The 18,192-nt window shown below is 35.7% G+C and overlaps 2 protein-coding genes across 4 annotated transcripts in view; one reads left to right on the top strand and one right to left on the bottom strand.

Moving 5' to 3' along the window:
* Positions 1 to 712: 712 nt before the first annotated feature.
* On the bottom strand, positions 713 to 16,222 carry LOC128986243 (persulfide dioxygenase ETHE1, mitochondrial-like). The gene is made up of 6 exons (XM_054406483.1): positions 15,836 to 16,222; positions 7,742 to 7,886; positions 5,088 to 5,273; positions 4,143 to 4,325; positions 2,154 to 2,270; positions 713 to 825 (listed from the first exon to the last, which is right to left on the bottom strand). Exons 1-6 carry the CDS (start codon positions 16,031 to 16,033, stop codon positions 785 to 787), a joined length of 870 nt encoding a protein of 289 aa, XP_054262458.1. The 5' UTR covers positions 16,034 to 16,222; the 3' UTR covers positions 713 to 784.
* A 221-nt stretch (positions 16,223 to 16,443) lies between these two features.
* The window catches only part of LOC128985463 (uncharacterized), a 39,712-nt gene continuing 37,963 nt past the window's right edge, over positions 16,444 to 18,192 (top strand). For all 3 annotated transcript variants that reach the window (XR_008490028.1, XR_008490029.1, XM_054404957.1), the window contains exon 1: positions 16,444 to 16,607. The gene's annotated coding sequence lies outside the window, so the exon portion shown is untranslated. The remainder of the gene's footprint in view (positions 16,608 to 18,192) is intronic.

Genomic DNA, 18,192 nt, shown 5'->3' on the forward strand with positions numbered 1-18,192 from the left:
CTAACTAAATATATGTTTTTTTTTTGGGGGGGGGGATTTTATATTCAAATATGTTTAGCCCTGGAGGGGGGGGGGGGTCAAGTCATGCTCGTTCCCCCCCCCCAGTAGGGAACCACTTCTTAGTCTGCAGGTTTGTTGTGGCGGGGGTATTTCCATCAAAAGATGGCTGATTATGACACTGTACCGAAAATTTTAAAGATTGAATGAATACCAAAGTTAATGTTGGACTAGGAAAATACATCCATATAGTTTTCAAGCTCAGATTTACAAGTTTAAACATTGTTATTTTAAAATATTCAGAGAACCATAGATATTAAATTATATTTCTTTAAAACTTCCCAACTATACTTTGGATTTTAAAACAAATCAATGGGATAAAAGGCCAAAAGAATAGTCAACTTATATTACACTCTATTGTGCTTTATTTTAATATAATGTATGTAAATATTGATTATTTACAATGCATGAGTGATCTAATACGTAATATATTGAAAATATAGCAAAGCTCTGACATAGTTTGCATAAAATATCATGCATCTTTTGATTTGTATTGATTATCACAGTGAGTAGCCTATAATACACAGCTTCACCTTCACCACATAAAATATAAAATAAAATAACAATTAATGTTTTACAATACAAAACAAAAGTTTTAATATCAATATTCTTTGAACTGCATAATTAATTATTTGGAACGTAATGAAACAATATATCTAATCACAAATAATTTTATGTTATAAACTTCCAGCTTCAATCACAATCAAGCTCTGTCTAACTCTCGTGTTTATTGGACACCACACTTCTTGTTGGCCGGAACAGCTACGTCTGAAACAAATCGTTACATATCAGCATTCACTTTTGGATTCGGCGTTACATATAAGCTTCAGCTTACAATAAGTCATCTTTAGTGTGACTGGGTTTAAAAGTCTGCATACTCAATGAAATCAATTTTGATTAAAAACCTGGCGACAAATTTTACATGGGGATGGAATGCCTAGAAATAGCAAAGATATCATGTAACTGCTCAACTGCAAAAATATTAACTGGAGTTCAATTAATTACTAAACCTGACTTCAATTTTTTGAACAAGGAATTAATGAAATTAATTAATTGTTTAGTGGTTTACACAAAAGTGTAAGATTATATAGGCCTACAATACAAAATATGAAGGCCATAACAATTTAAAACAGACAATGTTGGTTACTCAAATTGTAATGAAACATTGTGAAATGTATATTATTGAGCGGAGCGAAGAAAAGCTCTTTGGGATCGACTTTGATGCAAACTTTCTAACACTATCACTGAAAAATGGCTAAACAAATTAAAGCCAAACTTACCAAGATCGTTTGGACAATATTTTAGAAGGTTTATGAAAAAACAATTTAAATTCTTTATAATGCCTATATAGTTCAAAAGTAACTCAAAGTTTTAACAGTTTGAAATTGGGTTGATGCAGTGCTCGATTTGTAAAAAAATAGGTGTCAGTACCTTATTTAAAGTGATCAGTACCTATTTATGCCAATATTTTTACCTTTCTGATAGAGAGGTACTGAGTTCCATTCAGTCAAGTTCCCCCGCAAATCGAGCACTGGGCTCATGGGTTGCCGTGATGGTTACAAAATAACAACGTAAATATAAACAAAACAAAGAATCATAGCATTTTTGTTTAAAATCAAGGCTTGAAACTGTCAGATAATACATTTGTGACGGTTATAAGAAGGTTTAACTGACTACTATAAGATTCCCGTGCGTAGAACAGGCATGCAGCTAGTATGATCTAAACAGAGAACAAAGGATAAACAATTGGATGATGACCACTAATCAAATAATACAGAGCAAGTATTATACGCCATTTGGAAACCATCACTGATCAAATAGGTACCGTTACAGTATTTTATAGATTTTATTTATGTAAACTAAATTAGTTTATAACAAATAATATTTATCTTATGTGATTGAGAACTAAAACAAATGAATCAGCAGATTTAAATAACTAGGTATTATCAAATCAATAATTTTTTATCTAAAAATTGGGAAGAAAATACAAATTCCATCCCGTCCTGAAATTAAAGTACAATTCTATTCATCTCTAGAAATAACAAAAAATTTACAATAGAAAAACAAGTGATAGTTAAGATGAAACAACAACTTACCTATTTTCCTAGGATATGGCAAATTAAGATTGTTCATCAGTTTGATGAACTCAGCTTTGGATTTAGTCAGTCGAGGATTGTAAGTCTTCTCTTCCAACACGGTCGAGTAGGTGAACCCTGAAAATATTTTTACTTTTTCAGATAGGATAACCGTGAATGTGTTAACAAACTAGCAAGATAAGGTGGGAACAAATTGTTATGGGATTCAGAAATGTTTTAAAAGTTGTTTTAATTTTAAATTTTACCCGTATAACATGAACATAGCCAATTTCCATTACAAGTAAAGAGCTTAAGAAAACAAAATCACTGTGTATATTGAAGCATTGTTGAATGTTGTTGAAGGGTTACAAATAAAAATTAAACATTGTATAATATTTACAATTTCTGTGTTCTTAACCCTTTGCGGTCTCAAAGCCGTTTTAGGAAAGTTCCTCTCAACTCGAATGGCCAGCACAGCTGGCAACCACTGATTTCCCCGTCAGCCCATCTGGCCAGCATTGGTGGCCATCCTACACACTTTTTTAACATTGTTTATTGATTCTCCGGCAGTTTGGCTGTCATTGTGTTGTTATCTTGTGAAACTGTGATATGAGGTTACTTTTACCAGGATAAAATATAATTTGTTGTATAACTGTAGGATGACCAGGACAGGTTTTTGGATAAGGATTTTAAATATTCTTGCCTATTATTATTTTTGTATTTAACCAGTCATCTATATATATAAAAGGAAAAGCCCTCACTGACTCACTCACTCACTTATCACTAATTCTCCCACTTCCCATTTACCTAGGAGGCTGAAATTCGGTACACCGATTCTTTGGGCATTAAATAGGAAATCTAAGTAGTTTTTATTCTGGTCGGGCTTTTGGACTCCGCCCCAGTGGTTCTGGAGTTTCCCATGTTAACCTTATGACTTTTCATATTTAAAAGGAATTTAATGAATCTCAACAGCTGTTTCAATTAAACAAGTTGGTTCTGTTCTATGATGTTCAATAGCATTAAAGTTACAAGGATTACAAACAGGGTGCAGCACTATAATTTTTTTTTAAATTTATGACAACAGCTAACTTGCAACCAAAAGGTGAGTGAGCATAGCGAACGAACTTCAGCCTGGAGGCGAGTTAGCGTAGCGAACGAGCTAACCTGAAGGCAAGTGAGCGCAGCGAACGAGCTCCAACCTAAAGGTGAGTGAGCGTAGCGAACGAACTTCAACCAGGACGGGATTGAGCCATGCGAACGAGCTCACTTATGAAGTTAAACGGGGCAAAGCCCGCGGGTACAGCTAGTCTGTCATAAATCAGTAGGTATTAAACAATGTTACAAAATCAGGTTAAAATGTAGAACGTGCATTTCCCGTTATGTATGAGAAAGGACATCCTGTCTCAAAATTTTATGAGAAATAAAAAAATCCCATCTCGTCTCGTCTCAAACTAAAAATCCAATCTCGTCCATCCCTATTTTATACTTAACATTCTACCCAAAACACCTTTTTCCTTGCCTGTAGTAAAAAAAACCTTGGAACTAGGTTATGTATTTAATGAATAAGGAATGAATCTGACACATTTCAAGAAATATAATAGAAGGTACTTCAAAATTCAATCAGACAAATGGAAATTCGCTTAGTCTGAAGAATTGCTGTGACAGGGCCAGGGGTATTTTTTACTATAAAAAGTCCTCACTATATGAGGAAGACTCATTTTAGCAAAGTTTTGTACAAAGCAATGGGCCACATAAAGCAAAGTGCCACAAAAATACAAAATGCCATACATCTCTAGAGACTGGCACAGTCCGTAAAGAATCAATTTTTCAATTAGGTACTTGTAACAAAAAAAAAAACGTGTCAGACAGTAAAATACAGTGCATTCCAATCAACAACCAAAATGACTAAAGATAGGCTGAATTTTTTTGGTGAAAAGTATATGTAATTATGCAAACCAAGATTCCACATAGTGAGGACTACTTGTATACTTGATCTAAGAGATGACATACCTTTGTAGTCGTGAGCTGGAAATATCTTGAAGTTATCAGGCAAAGTGAATATTTGTGTGTGAACTGAGTTGTAGAGAGTTTCTGCGTCACCTTCCTGAAAGTCAGTTCTTCCGCAGCCTCGGACGAGAACTGCGTCTCCCGTGAACACCAGACCCTGTTTCTCACTCACGTAACTAACACAACCTGGCACAACAAAATTATTTGTAAAGCGCGTTTAACTAAGTAATGTACCAAAATCTTTTAGACAACATTAACTTCATTTATAGCTGCAACACATTAGACCTTCAACTAGTAAAAAATTTTTTTTCTAATTGCTCCAAATAAAAAAGAGGTTATTTTACCATAGTATCGCCTTTTGACTCCTATACCCCCTCTAAGGGCGGATAAATAATAAATAAATCCGCCTTTAGAGAAGGTATAAGAGTCACAAGACGATACAGTAAATTAACCTCTTATTTATATGTTAAGTGTGACTCACAACTACGCAAATATGCTCCAAATAATTTACTAAATTTATTACTCAGTAGTTTTTTTTACCAAAAAGCACAGGGATAATGCAGAGAAATATACTTTAAACAAAAATGTGTTTTCGATCATTCAACATTGCATATTTTGAAGCTGAACGCAATAGTCTTTTTATTATTTACTTACAACTGACGTCAGTCTTCTATACACTGACAAATATAAATCTGAAGAGAAACCTTGAAGTCTTCGTGACTTTGGTAATCGTCTACCGCGACCATTGCAACACCCATGAAGGTAACATGCAGTATAATTTTTTTATATAAATTTCCATCATGTCTAGCTAAAAAAAATACAAACCAACATTTTTTTATAATTCAATTATATTTTTTAATTTTACTTTGTATTTTAAAGATGTCACAATCAAGGATTATTTTACCTTGCATAAATGAACTTGGTTTGAAATGTAACCAGTAATCTCACCATTGGTGTGTCCTGGAGTGGACCTGACCGAGAGGGAATGACATCCAAACTGTATGACATCCTCGGGAGTGACATGTACGTCAGCCTCGGCACAGCTGCTACGAGCAATCAGACTGCGGCTGCCCGGCAACAACTGCTTCAGTCTACCAGACCCTGTTATATGATCTGCATGGAGGTGTGTGTTCACTGTACAACAAAAATAGTTGATTATTAATCCGACATGAATTTTAAATTGATTTAGTGCAAAATGTTTAGAGAGAGAGAGTTACCAGTGACATACAAACAGGATACCTGGTACGTGCAAATTAGGAAGTTAGTGCAATTTTTTTATAACACATTTGCATTATAAGCTGGATGCACAGTACATTTCACTTTTTTTAAGGTGTTCGCCATCAATCAAAATATTGGCCTTAGTCACTAACAAGAATACAAGATTGCGCCACTCATCTCCATTAATACTTGACTTAAAATACCTTTATTCGTATGGTCGCCATTTCAAAATAAAGAATTCAAGTATATGTGAAACTTCTCCGAAAAATATCAGTTTTTCAATAAACCCTCTCCTAAGAGCAACCTCAATTAAAGGGCTGTATTTAATCACATTTAAAATATTAAAGATACATCAGCAGTATTTGTAAACCATATCTTGAGTACTATTTGTAATGACACATTTTTGCAGAGCGTAGTCTATAGCACAGACAATATTGTATACAGTAGAGTCCCGCAAACTCGGCGTAATGTGGACTGGAAGGGTGCCGAGTTTGTGAAATGCCGGGTTATCGGGAACTAGGGTTAAAAATGAGAACAATACAGTTTTTAAGCTTTTTAACTGCCTTTTTTATTTATATTACAAGTCAGTATTAAGTCATCAGATATAGTACAACAAATCCTTAATACCAGTTGCGAATAATTTGACTTAAGCTGGCTTGAGTCCATGATTAACTAGCACTCAAAAAATCACTAATTTTCTGAGCCAGGTGATGGCCGAGTTATCCAGACTGCCGGGTTATCGAGTGCCGAGTTAGCGGGACTCTACTGTATTTCTAAAAGTGTAGCCCAAGCATACAATATTTGTGTGTTTTTAAAGGAATAAAGAATTTTTCTGTTGTCATTCAGCAGATGAGACATTGTTTTTTTATTTAAGAATCTTGCGTAGGACTAAAAAACTCTAACAGTGACTCTAAACAAAAACGCAGGCACGTCTTTAAGGCTACTGGTACTTATGCAAAATATAAATAGTAATTCAGCTAAATTCAAAAGGTAATTCAGTAATTCAGCAGGGATTCAAATCCAACAGTTGCGAGGATGTCAGCCCACATTAGAAAACCGATGCAGCGTCTCCAGTCTACTTCCATGTAACTAGCCATCCCACATTTCCCACATTTTAACGTAGCCTGACTGGGACAGTGTCGTCGTCCTGTAATCCAGCTACTAGGAGGTCACAAATTCTGGATATTTATAGGCATGCACTGTGGATGAGATACTCCCTGGTGCGGATTAACGTCCACACTAGTAAGTAACTATGACTATCCATAGTACTATCCTGATAATATGTCCAATTTGTTAATTAATACCAAGGCAAAAATGTTGTTCGGATTCCACTATAAACTGTTAGTCCCTTAGATGCCATTAGCTGTATGGGCTATTAATTAATAGATGTGTCTAAGGAATATGTCGGCCTTAGTGACTAACAAGACTACAAGATCGCGCCACTCATACTACACTCATCTACATTCATACTTGGCTTAATTTCAATGATAAGTATTGAAGTATATTTGTCACTGGCCTTTAACAAATAGGTAATTCTGTGTTATTGTGGGGTAATTATATCTACCTCCGGACCTCACACAAAATTAAATTTTTTTTTTCAAAATGGTCGAAATTTCATGCTGATTTCAAAAATGATTGTTGTTTTTTGCGGAAACGTCCCGTTTTCCCGGAAAATGGGAAAAACGGGAAATTTTTTTTGTGCTCAAAACCCATGTTGTGGGTACTCAAATTGTGCGGAATTTCCTGACCTAACCTAACCTAACGTAAAGTAACCTAACCTAACGTAAAGTAACCTAACCTAAGTTGTTAGGTTAGGTTAGGTTAGGTTAGGTTCGGTTGGGTTAGTTTACATAGTTACAATACTCATTTTATTGAGAAAACTAACCTAACCTAACGTAACCTAACCTAACCTAAAGTAACCTAACCTAAAGTAACCTAACCTAACCTAAAGTAACCTAACCTAACGCTATGCGGTAGTATAAGAGTAGCCAGCGGCCCGCTTTTCCGGTGATATTTTGCTTAATAGTGGTCCGATTGTAATAAAAATTACATATTCTTGTTCAGGAGGAAATTCCGCATACTTTGAGTACTTACAACATGGGTTTTAAGCAAAAAATCTTTTTTCCCGTTTTTCCCATTTTCCGGGAAAACGGGACGTTTCCACAAAAAACGACAATCATTTTTGAAATCAGCGTGAAATTTCGACCATTTTGAAAAACAAAAAATTTAATTTCGCGTGAGGTCCGGAGGTTGATATAATTACCTATTGTGGTAACTGATAACGAATGTTAAATATGACTGGATTCATAGATGTCTTGTGCAGTAGGATAGGAACATATTTTAAACTAAAAAAAATGATAATTTATCACAGAAACTATACTTACTAGCATATTTTAGAGTGAACCCAAGCTCTTTGATCAGTTGTGCATCTCTCTCTGCTTGCTCAAGGACTGGGTCTATCAACACTGCTATTTTAGAGTTAACATCTGCCAAAAGATATGTATAGGTACTGCTCTCTGAGTCAAACAACTGGAAAAAAATAAAAGGAATCGTAACAAACGTTATGCTATATCTTACCTTACAAATATTTTAAACTAGCTGGCCCGACATACGTCCTGTACTAATGTGGTTTTATGTCAAACGCTTGTACATTTTCAAGATGAGCTCGTTCGCATCACTCAATCTTGTCCTACCTAGTTGAAGTTCCTTCGCTACACTCTTTTCACCTTTTGGTTGAAAATCAACAGGTTTTTTAAACACATGTTATTGTATCCCACAGTTTTATGAGCAAAAAATTTTTTTAATTTTTAAAATCAAATTAACCTACTAAATAACGGTTGGATGAAATATAAATTTTCTTACATAAAAACCTATCCCTGGCACTAACGAATACAACTAAACAAGAATCATCCAATTCGGTGCACTCCTTTTCGAGTTATGGAGTACCATCAAAAAAAGGGATTCATTTTTATTTTATATAAAAGTTTGTGTGTTTGTTTGAAGTTCAATCACACAATAACTACTGGTCGGATTGGGCTGAAATTTGACATGATGTTAGCTCACATGGTCCCGATTAACATAGAGACCTATTCTTATCTCAAAAATCCTTCCGGGCTCCGCCCCAGTGGCTCTGGAGTTTTCCATGTTAACCTTATGAGTATTCTTTAAGAGGGATTAAATAATTTTGTCAGCTATTCTTCCTAAACAAATTTGTTATGATATTTGTTGTAATAAACTGATTTTGCTAGTAGGATAAAAGAAATGTAAGAACTGTTAGAGAACCATTTAATAGACTAAATAGTTTGTTTACATAACAACTTAAACAAACTAACATTATAATAATCAGAATTACATTATACAGCTGTTGAGCCTACAGGACTGAGTAAATCATTTTTTATCTCAACACTTCCCCTAAAAAATGACACTTTACTCAGACAAGAAAACTGCTGCTCATGTATCCTTACATCTTGAAGTATTCTCTTGAGCCACACTGCTTCCCCTACAGCCAAACTTGCAGCAATCTGCAGCAATCAACTCAAATGCTGTAGTTGACAAAGCTACACATTTCTGACGTTTACTACACCAGAACACTGGACTAAGCACCTTTATTTCCTCATCCATTGCCTTGACCCAATGATGAGAATCCTTGCATGTCACCGCTTCCTTGCACTTAGTAGGTTATGCAACACATGTCAAAAGGGCACAATCAGCAAGTTTCACAGGAGGCTTCAATTTTGATCTGTCTCTGAAACTATACCTCTGTCCTTCTTCGTCAGGTAAACTTGCAGTTGTTGAAGAGTTGGTTTCAGTTGTAGGAAACTTTTTGTTTTGTTCCACAGGCTCCTTGAAGTCGACAAAATATCGATTGCCACCAACTGATAACACAGGCATTGAGCCACAAACATCAGCATTTATGCAATCACCAGGTTGATTAACAAGTTCTTTGCGAGTACCAAAACTCAACCGATGCATCTTGCCAACAATACAAGCGTCACATATCTCAGACTTAGTACCTGAATTTGTAAATTCAATACCATTGTTCTTCAGGTATGTCAAAACATATCGCTTGTTTTGATGCCCTAATCTATCATGCCACAGTTGTAAATCATCTCTCAGAGCAACTTGAGCTTCAGCTTCTGTAATACTAATAACTTTCATATTCATAATGAAAAGTCCATTCTTTCTATGTAATTGAGCAACCAAAACACCATTCTTGAAGAAATTACATTTGTCCTTGCTGAAAGTAAAAATTATACCTTTGTCCAACGTAGAGGAAATAGAAAATAAGTTCTTGACTACTTCAGGAACATACCAAAAATCTTCCAAATGATTTCTCTGGCATTTTCCTCCCACAACCATCTCTACAATTATGTTTCCCTTGCCGAGTGCTTCCATGGTTTGACCATTTCCAACTCCAACATGCTTAACTGTTGAAAATGCCTTGTACGTCACAAACCATGATCTGTTCATTGTCATGTGCTGCGTAGCTCCAGAATCTACAATCCAATTAGATTCTTCGATACATACTTGTGAGCGACCACAATATCCAACAAAAGCACTTCCAGGTTTTAGTGACTGTTTGACATTAGGACAATCCCTCTTCATGTGACCAAGCTGGTTACATGAAAAACATTTAGGTCTTCATTTCTTTTTCTTATTTTCAGCTCCAACACCACTGACGGTAATTATGCTTGATGTTGATTTCACACGGTTAGAGTTAGGTTGTGAGAAAGTTTTATGTTTTGAACCAGTGTAAAATGCAGCATTAGACTCCTTTACACCTCCAACTTCTCGCTCCTTCATTCTCATTTCAACCGTACACAGTCTCTCTCTCAGTAATGACAGTGTCCTCTGATCCTTCGGTACAGACTCCCAAGCGTTAATGAATTCACTATATTCACAGGTACAGGTGGTAGGGTATTCAACACCCTATTTAGGAATAATGAATCAGGAAGCTTAACTTTATCTTCTTTCCAAGTTTCGTCCTGTAGCTCAACCCAAAGTTTTTCCAGCTTTGCTATGTGTTTCACTACACTGTCATGTGAGTCCTTTTCCTTAATTCCAAAGAATTCATTAAACAGACGGTCTTGTCTCTGTTCAGTTCTCTGTTCAAAAATAATCAAAAGTTTCCCCCACATTTCCTGTGCAGTTGAACACATATTTATAAGCTGTCTTACTTGACTGCTAACAGATGAAACAATGATATTCTGTGCCGAAAATTCTTTCTTTTCAAGTACAGCAACCTGTTTCTGATATTTGTCCATCTTTGAAGCATCTTCATCTTCACCTGGTTTCTCAGGGTATACAAGCTTTCCTTCAACAGCTTCCATTATACCATGAACTCGAAACTGTATGACTACTTGAAATTTCCAATCTATCCAATTGGATTGACCCTCCAGTTTATCAAGTACATAAACTTTAGAAATTTCCATGGTAGACAAAACACTTGAAGACAACTGAACAAGATTTTTCAAAAAGACAAATAACAATCAATCACAGGTTCTTTCACATATATCCTACTAACAAATCCAATAAATAAACACAGTTATTTGCGAGTCTGGGCCCATAACCTGTTGTAATAAACTGATTTTGCTAGTAGGATAAAAGAAATGTAAGAACTGTTAGAGAACCATTAAGGGTCGCTTTCCCCAAACATGGTTTAACTATTAAACCCGTTTAGCTGAAGGTTTAAACTTGAAATCATTTTCCCCAAACTACATGGACAGTTTAAACGCCATGAAAGTTTAAACCACCTGGTTACCTGGTTTAACCCAGAAATTTAGTTTAACCAACAATAGAAAGCGTCGTCAGCTGAGCTGTCACAACACAAACATAACCTCACAATAGTATTCATTTCAGTCAATAAAAGAACGGAATTGAAAGAGGATCCTAGGCCTAACTTATTAAGACAAAAGTACCGGTATTTTTATATTATAAAGTGCTAGTATCGATGAAGTAACCTATGGTCCAAGTTTGTAAGATAAGTTTTTTTTTTATTATTCATAAATTATTAATTAGGCCTAGTTAAAATTGAAACTGTAGCAACAGTATTTTTAGTGAATGTGTTTTATTTAGTGAGTGTGTTTTATTAGTGAGGGTGTTTTATTTGTGAGTGTGTTTTATTTGTGAGTGTATTTTATTAGTGAGTGATAGAGATGGAAGAACTGATGGACGTGTTAGATGTTGATGAACAGTTCATTGAACTTGGAGAGACCACGGACTAGAGGCCCAACAAAAATGAGAAACAGGGTTGACCACTTTAATGTTTGGGATGAGGAGGACTTTTTTATGAGATTCAGAATGTGTAAAAGGACAGCCCATATGGTTTTAGATATGATCAGAGAAGACATAACATCGAAAACTCAGAAAAATAGAGCTGTATCTCCGGAGGTAAAATTTCTGACTGCTTTACGTTTCTACGCTAGTGGTAGTTTCCTCATCGGTGTGGGTGACCACAGTGGAATTCACTACTCCACTGCTAGTAAAGTTGTTAGAGAAGTATCAGATGCTCTTGCAAGGTTACTTCCTCACATAGTTCGCATGCCTTCAAGAGATGAACAAAACCAAGTCAAGCAAGGGTTTTATGAAAAGGCCCGCTTCCCCAATTGTATTGGTGCGATTGACTGTAGTCATGTCAAGATTAGTTCTCCAGGCGGGGATGCTCCAGAACTCTTCCGAAACAGAAAAGGTGTATATTCTCTAAATGTTCAAGGTGTATGTGATGCAAATCTTTGTTTTTCTAATATAGTGGCAAGGTGGCCTGGGTCTACACATGACTCTCACATATTTAATTCCAGTAGATTGAAGAGAGAATTAGAACAGGGAATACATGGGAATGGTGTACTGGTAGGCGACAGTGGCTATGGGTGCAAAAACTATCTACTTACCCCCTTGGACACTGTTGAAACTGAAGCAGAGCGTTTGTATCAAGAGTCACAGATCAGAACAAGGAACCCAGTTGAAAGATCTTTTGGGGTATGGAAAAAAAGATTTCCTGTTTTAGCTCTCGGAATAAGGTTGAAGATTGAAACCACACAATCTGTCATTGCTGCAACCGCTGTACTCCACAACATATGCATCAGACAGAAGGAAGAAATTCCTCCAGTCACAGATGAGGAACTAGAAGCGATTGAAGCCCTTAAGACCTAGGTGGCCAAGGAAATGCTGACCGTCAAATACCAAGACATGTTAGGCTCAATGGATTTGACCCGAATAAGTTTACCAGGAATAGACTAATAAATGAGTATTTCAACAGCATGTTATAGACAAAATGAATTACTCTTGTTGGGCAGACATTGTCAACAAATTGACTCTATGCTTTATACTGTAATGTTCAATAACCATAATCAGCACTACCATCATTTTTTGCATACTATCAGCATTTTTTTATCATCAGGAGTTTAGGATCATTAGTTGATGGTTTCTAGGCCTATAATTGGCTATTTCTGGCCAATAATTGTATTTTACAGGTATTTCCTGATTGTTTTCATTATCTGTAAGCTGCTAATAAAACCATTTTGTTGTATTTTGGATTTAATTTCTTACAGACCTGTATTTATGAAAACTAATATGTTTTAAATTAAGCCTAACTTACCCAAAGTAAAAAAGGATAAAATGTTCCATTGTGGGGATATTGTAATTTTTTAATAACTTAGGCCTAGCTAAGTTAAGTTTTGTTTGAAAAAGAAAATCTTAACTTATAAATAAGTTATAAAAATTTATCTGGAAAAATAGTATTTTTTTTTTAATTTTCACTTTAACTTCTTTAGCTTTCAATACATTATTGATTTGGGTGGATTTGAAATTCTAGGTCTGGTTGGTAAAAACTAAAAAAATGTTCTACCTAGGCTATATGCATTCTGTTTGCCATAAAGGTTTAGTCTATGTTATTCAAATAACTTACTCTTTTAAATTTTTTTGAGTTGCTCTTGCGGGCAGGATTTGTATGTACCGGTCCCGTACTCAGGTTACAAACAAGTCTTGACATAATGGCAAGTTTGAGCAATAGGAAATATAATTAATGTATGAGACAAAGCCTATTGTACATTTTGCATTGAATGGTGAATAAAGCTTTTGAATCTTTGGAATATGCCTAATCTAGGTCAAAGATGAGGCGCATATTGAACTGAAGCCTAAATTTTTAATCTTAAGTATTATTAGGTTAACAATCTTATATTAGGTTAAGAAAACCCCATATTTGAATAGGCTAACTTTTTTATTGAGTCAAAAACTAAATAATACTTACAACAGTGTGATAAAATAATCAAATAGGCCTAGGCTATTACATTAGGCTAGTCCAAAAGCTTTCAGACCTAACTCTTCTTTTTTGATCTTCAACTGAAGAAGTTTCATCTTCATGTTATGTTCCTCCTCGATGCATTTCATCTTCAATTGGTGCTCAGCGTACTGTTGCTCCTGCTGTTGTTGATGAATTTTCAACTGTTCTTCAACGGTTTTTTTTTGTAAAAGTATTAATTCCATTTTAGCAGCAGACACATCTTCAATTTGTTTTGATGCGCGGGTCTTATCGAAGAGGGGTTTCTTTTTCTTGTTGTGTTTTAATGGGGAAGAAGTTTGATTTTTTAACATCCTAATAGAAAAGTCTGTTGCCTTAGCAAAACCATTAAATTCAGTCTCAGCACTCGCAGGCACCAAAGAGTCCCCGTTCACTTTCCTTTTCATAGTTTCCGATCCGGGCACTACATCTAATAGGCCTATCTCTTCAACTTCTTCTTCCAATAAAACAGGAACATCTTCTATGTTGAACGAAGTACACAGAGAAGGTCGCGGAGAAGTAGGCTTAGTTAAAATCTGCAAACTCACTTTTGTTTGAGGGCATTCGTAGTCACTGTCAAATGTTGAGGGCAAACCATCGATTTGAGTGACTCCCAACAGCTCCTTAACCTTCAAATCTGTGTCTGTTATGGGAACATTTTGGCTAGGTCCACCTCCAGTTCCCAGGACATAACTCTTTTCCTCGGCCCACTTTTTTTAGATGTTTTTTTAATGTTCTCGTACTTACTTCTCAATGTTTTAGTGTCTCGATAGACAAATACACTTTCTTGGTTGAATTTATTTGTCAATTCCAGCCAAGCATTATCTTTTTCTTTATGTGAAATTTTATCGGTCACCTTGCACTCAAGAATGCCTTTAAACTTGCTGACTAGGTCCAACAACAAATCAATTTCAGATTTTTGGAAGTTTTTACACCTTTTATCTACTGTCCTGGATACACAAACTTTATCTTGCAAACAAAAACTAATGTTTTTCGAACCTGAATCCATTTTCACAATGTATTTAATCACCAATCACTAATAAATAATACTATCAACTTGCACTACTGTACTCTCAAATCTCAATAACAAACAAATCAAAATATTGTAAACATAACCTCAAGCCCAAAAGTCAGCTAATATTTCAGATAAAATGTCCGACCAGTGGTGCCAACCTGTTTGCTTACAAAGAAAAACCAGGTTAAACTAAACTTCCATGCCAAAAAAGTGGGGAAAGCCATCATTGGTTTAAACTTCCGTTTAAAGTTAAACTAGATTAAGTTAAACTAGATTTGGGGAAAGCGACCCTAAATAGACTAAATAGTTTGTTTACATAACAACTTAAACAAACTAACATTATAATAATCAGAATTACATTATACAGCTGTTGAGCCTACAGGACTGAGTAAATCATTTTTTATCTCAACAATATTCAATAGCATTAAAAATGTATAATGTTTACCAACAGGGTGCAACACTATTAATTTATTTTTGCACAGGCGGGGGGGGGGGGGTCGTTTGCCCCGGGCGGCATGTTTTGGGGGCGGCAAAATTTAGGTTGCTATGTAATTTGTTTTAACCTTAGAATACTTAATTAAGTTTAAAGTGGTCTATCCAAAGGGCTTTTAAGAAATTATTTAGGTACTTACGTATTATACGGAGGCCACTTATTTTACAGCGCGCTGCGGCGGTTGGGTTAAGTTGGGTTATCATAAATATGTTTGTAGAACTTTCCTAGTTTCGTTATGAATCGAACTATACGAGATGAGTCATAAAAACTTATGATAACCCAACCTAACCTAACCGCCGCAGCGCGCTGTAAAATAAGTGGCCTCCGTATAATACGTAAGTACCATTATTTATATAAACACGGTGGTGAGGTTCAGGGATCGGAGCAGGGGACATGACTGCTCAAGGTCAAAGTCATTTCTTGTATTTACAGGCGTGTATATAGTTGAGTAACCGCCGCCTGCGCCATTCTACCCCTGATCTCCTCTCCGCTCCTTGTTAATACTAACTTACCTTTATTTTTTTTGTAACTTATATTTTTCTTAAATTGCTTATTTCTAACTGAAATTGTGGTTTCTAAACAACGCAGCATTGTTCAATACTTACACACAGAGAGCGCAGCGTAGCGTTGAAAAATGTAGTTAACTTAGATCTAACTTAAGCGAACTTAACTTAACACTTTAAAAGCCTACCTACCTGTCTGAAAAAGAAGTCCGATGAGGTCGAAATTTGCTCTCCAGCACTCATTTTCTTTGATTTACAACTTGAATAACAGTTAATTGTACAGTGATTTAATAAAAGAGAACTAATAATGGGCTTGTTCAGATCATGGATTGTACCAACACCTCTTGCGCAATGAAGAATAGTGGATCTCAGTATTGATATTCCGATCATTACCTACTCTATAATTTACACTGGTGAACATTCACACTTTCAGCTAGGCTAGTAGGCCTAAAAGCTTTTAGACTCTATAGCAAAGATTTGTTACGTTACAATAAACCAAGAAAGGTTAGGTTAACCATAAAGATAACAACATTATTACCATTGCATTGTTGTATCTGTTATTTTGTTTCAGCAGACCTAGTAAAAAGCTGTCTGAAAAAATGATAAGATAAATGAAATGAAATAGACAGCACACAGCTGGTGGTTGACGGGAGTTGTTGGGTTTGAGTTTTGTTATGAGTTGGTTGGATTGGATTGAAATCGAAAATGAATTGAATATGAAACGAAACAAAACGAAACGCCGAAACCCACAACACAAACCCACAACCACAACCCACCCAAAATGGGCAATGGCTGACTGACTAGTGACTGCTGAAAGCTGAATGTATCTAGCTTTAACTTTAACTATACAGCGCTTACAAAGCTGGATTTTGTTTATTTTTTAAATATTCTATTGGTTTCATGTGGTTTGACCATCCGAGACTAGTTTCGAGTAGGCCTATTGATACCAGTAATATTTTTAAAGGTAAGTAACTTAGCAGCAATAATTAAGTTAACTTATTATTTGTTGATTTTTTGCAATTTAATGGTTAACTGTTTAGGACACTTTGGCCAAACATTTTTCATTACTTCAAAACATTCATTACTTTTTATTTTTCATGTTTCTAATTTGATTTTTCTACAAGGCCTACTGTAACCCCAAGTTAACTTGGCCTAACTCTGTTCTAGACTAACCCTAGATCTAGTTATTATATACGGGTAGGGTAGGCCTATCTACTTAGGTTAGCTCAGGGTCTCTAAGCAAATACAGTAACATAAAGGTTATTAGGTACCCTTCACCTTCCCCAACTCACCTAAAACGTCCTAACTTATAAGACGTTTTTACACAGTTCCTAGTAGACACCAACACTACAACTTTCTCAAATGACATTTTGGTCGCTGAGACACCTTGCCTAGTACCTTAAAGACTAACCTAATCCTCCAAATAACCCATGTTACAATCTTCTAACATAGGCAGCTGATTTTTAATAGTGCTCGCCTTCAAAATCTGATGTTCGCTGTTTTGATTCAAAGCGAGATTGTTTCTTGATCCAGACGACATTAGCCTGTCATTGGACTTTCAAGTAGACCTAAGATACTGATGCTCCTTATCTAACTAAGTTAAAGGTTGACACAAAATAACTTTATGCTTACGTTATCTTAGCCACAACGACTTTATCCAACCTAGTTTTTAAACCTTTAAAAAAAAATTAAACATATAAAAACCAAGATGCTCAAAACTTGTAGGCTCTACCTAGACCTAGGCCTATATAAAATTAAATGTAACATTACTTAGCTTAATAGGAGCCTACCTAATTGTTCTGTACAGTTGATGATGATTTAAAACGTAATTTTGATAAACTTATGTTGGTAACTTACTGTGGTATTATCCAGAGGCCACCCTTATACAGCACGCTGCGACGGTTATTTTAGGTTGGGTTATTATAAATATGTTTGTAAGTTAGGACTTTTCTCGTTGAGCTATGAATCAAACAATACCAGATGAGTCATAAGTACTTTCACTTGCCTAATCCCCTCCAAGTAGGCCAAGGTGAAGTTGTTGACCGGAGCTCACACATCAGCTGTCACTGCCTTTGGCAGCTAGAAGTGGCGACGCATACAAATACCGGTACAACTAAATCCTCACCGACATCGCTGCCTTCTGAAAGATAACTCAAAGGCCGTTAATTGTAATCATGTCAAATTTGTACAGTAAGTATAAAGTATAGGCCTATGTTTTTTCCATTTATAATAACCCAACCTAACATAACCGCCGCAGCGCGCTGTGTAAGGGTGGCCTCCGGATAATACCAAAGTACCCTTATGTTTACTTAGGCTACAGTCTTTCACGCTGAATATGAAAAATGCTGATTCATAAATTACCGTTAAATTAAGTGGTGGATCTATGGTTCTGGCGAGTGGAAATCTTTGACAGGGATTTTCTCCCTAATCCTTGTAGGTATTTGACCTATTTTTGGAGTAAGACGTTCCAAACCACGCAGGCTAGACATCCCCTATTTTTTGGGTGAGAAATTCAATGGAACCATCGCCGTCCCCCTATGACCTCCCTT

Source organism: Macrosteles quadrilineatus, unplaced genomic scaffold, assembly GCF_028750875.1.
Source record: "Macrosteles quadrilineatus isolate MER2022 unplaced genomic scaffold, UCM_ALF_1.0 Scaffold_2__2_contigs__length_208266976, whole genome shotgun sequence".
Lineage (NCBI taxonomy): Eukaryota > Metazoa > Arthropoda > Insecta > Hemiptera > Cicadellidae > Macrosteles > Macrosteles quadrilineatus.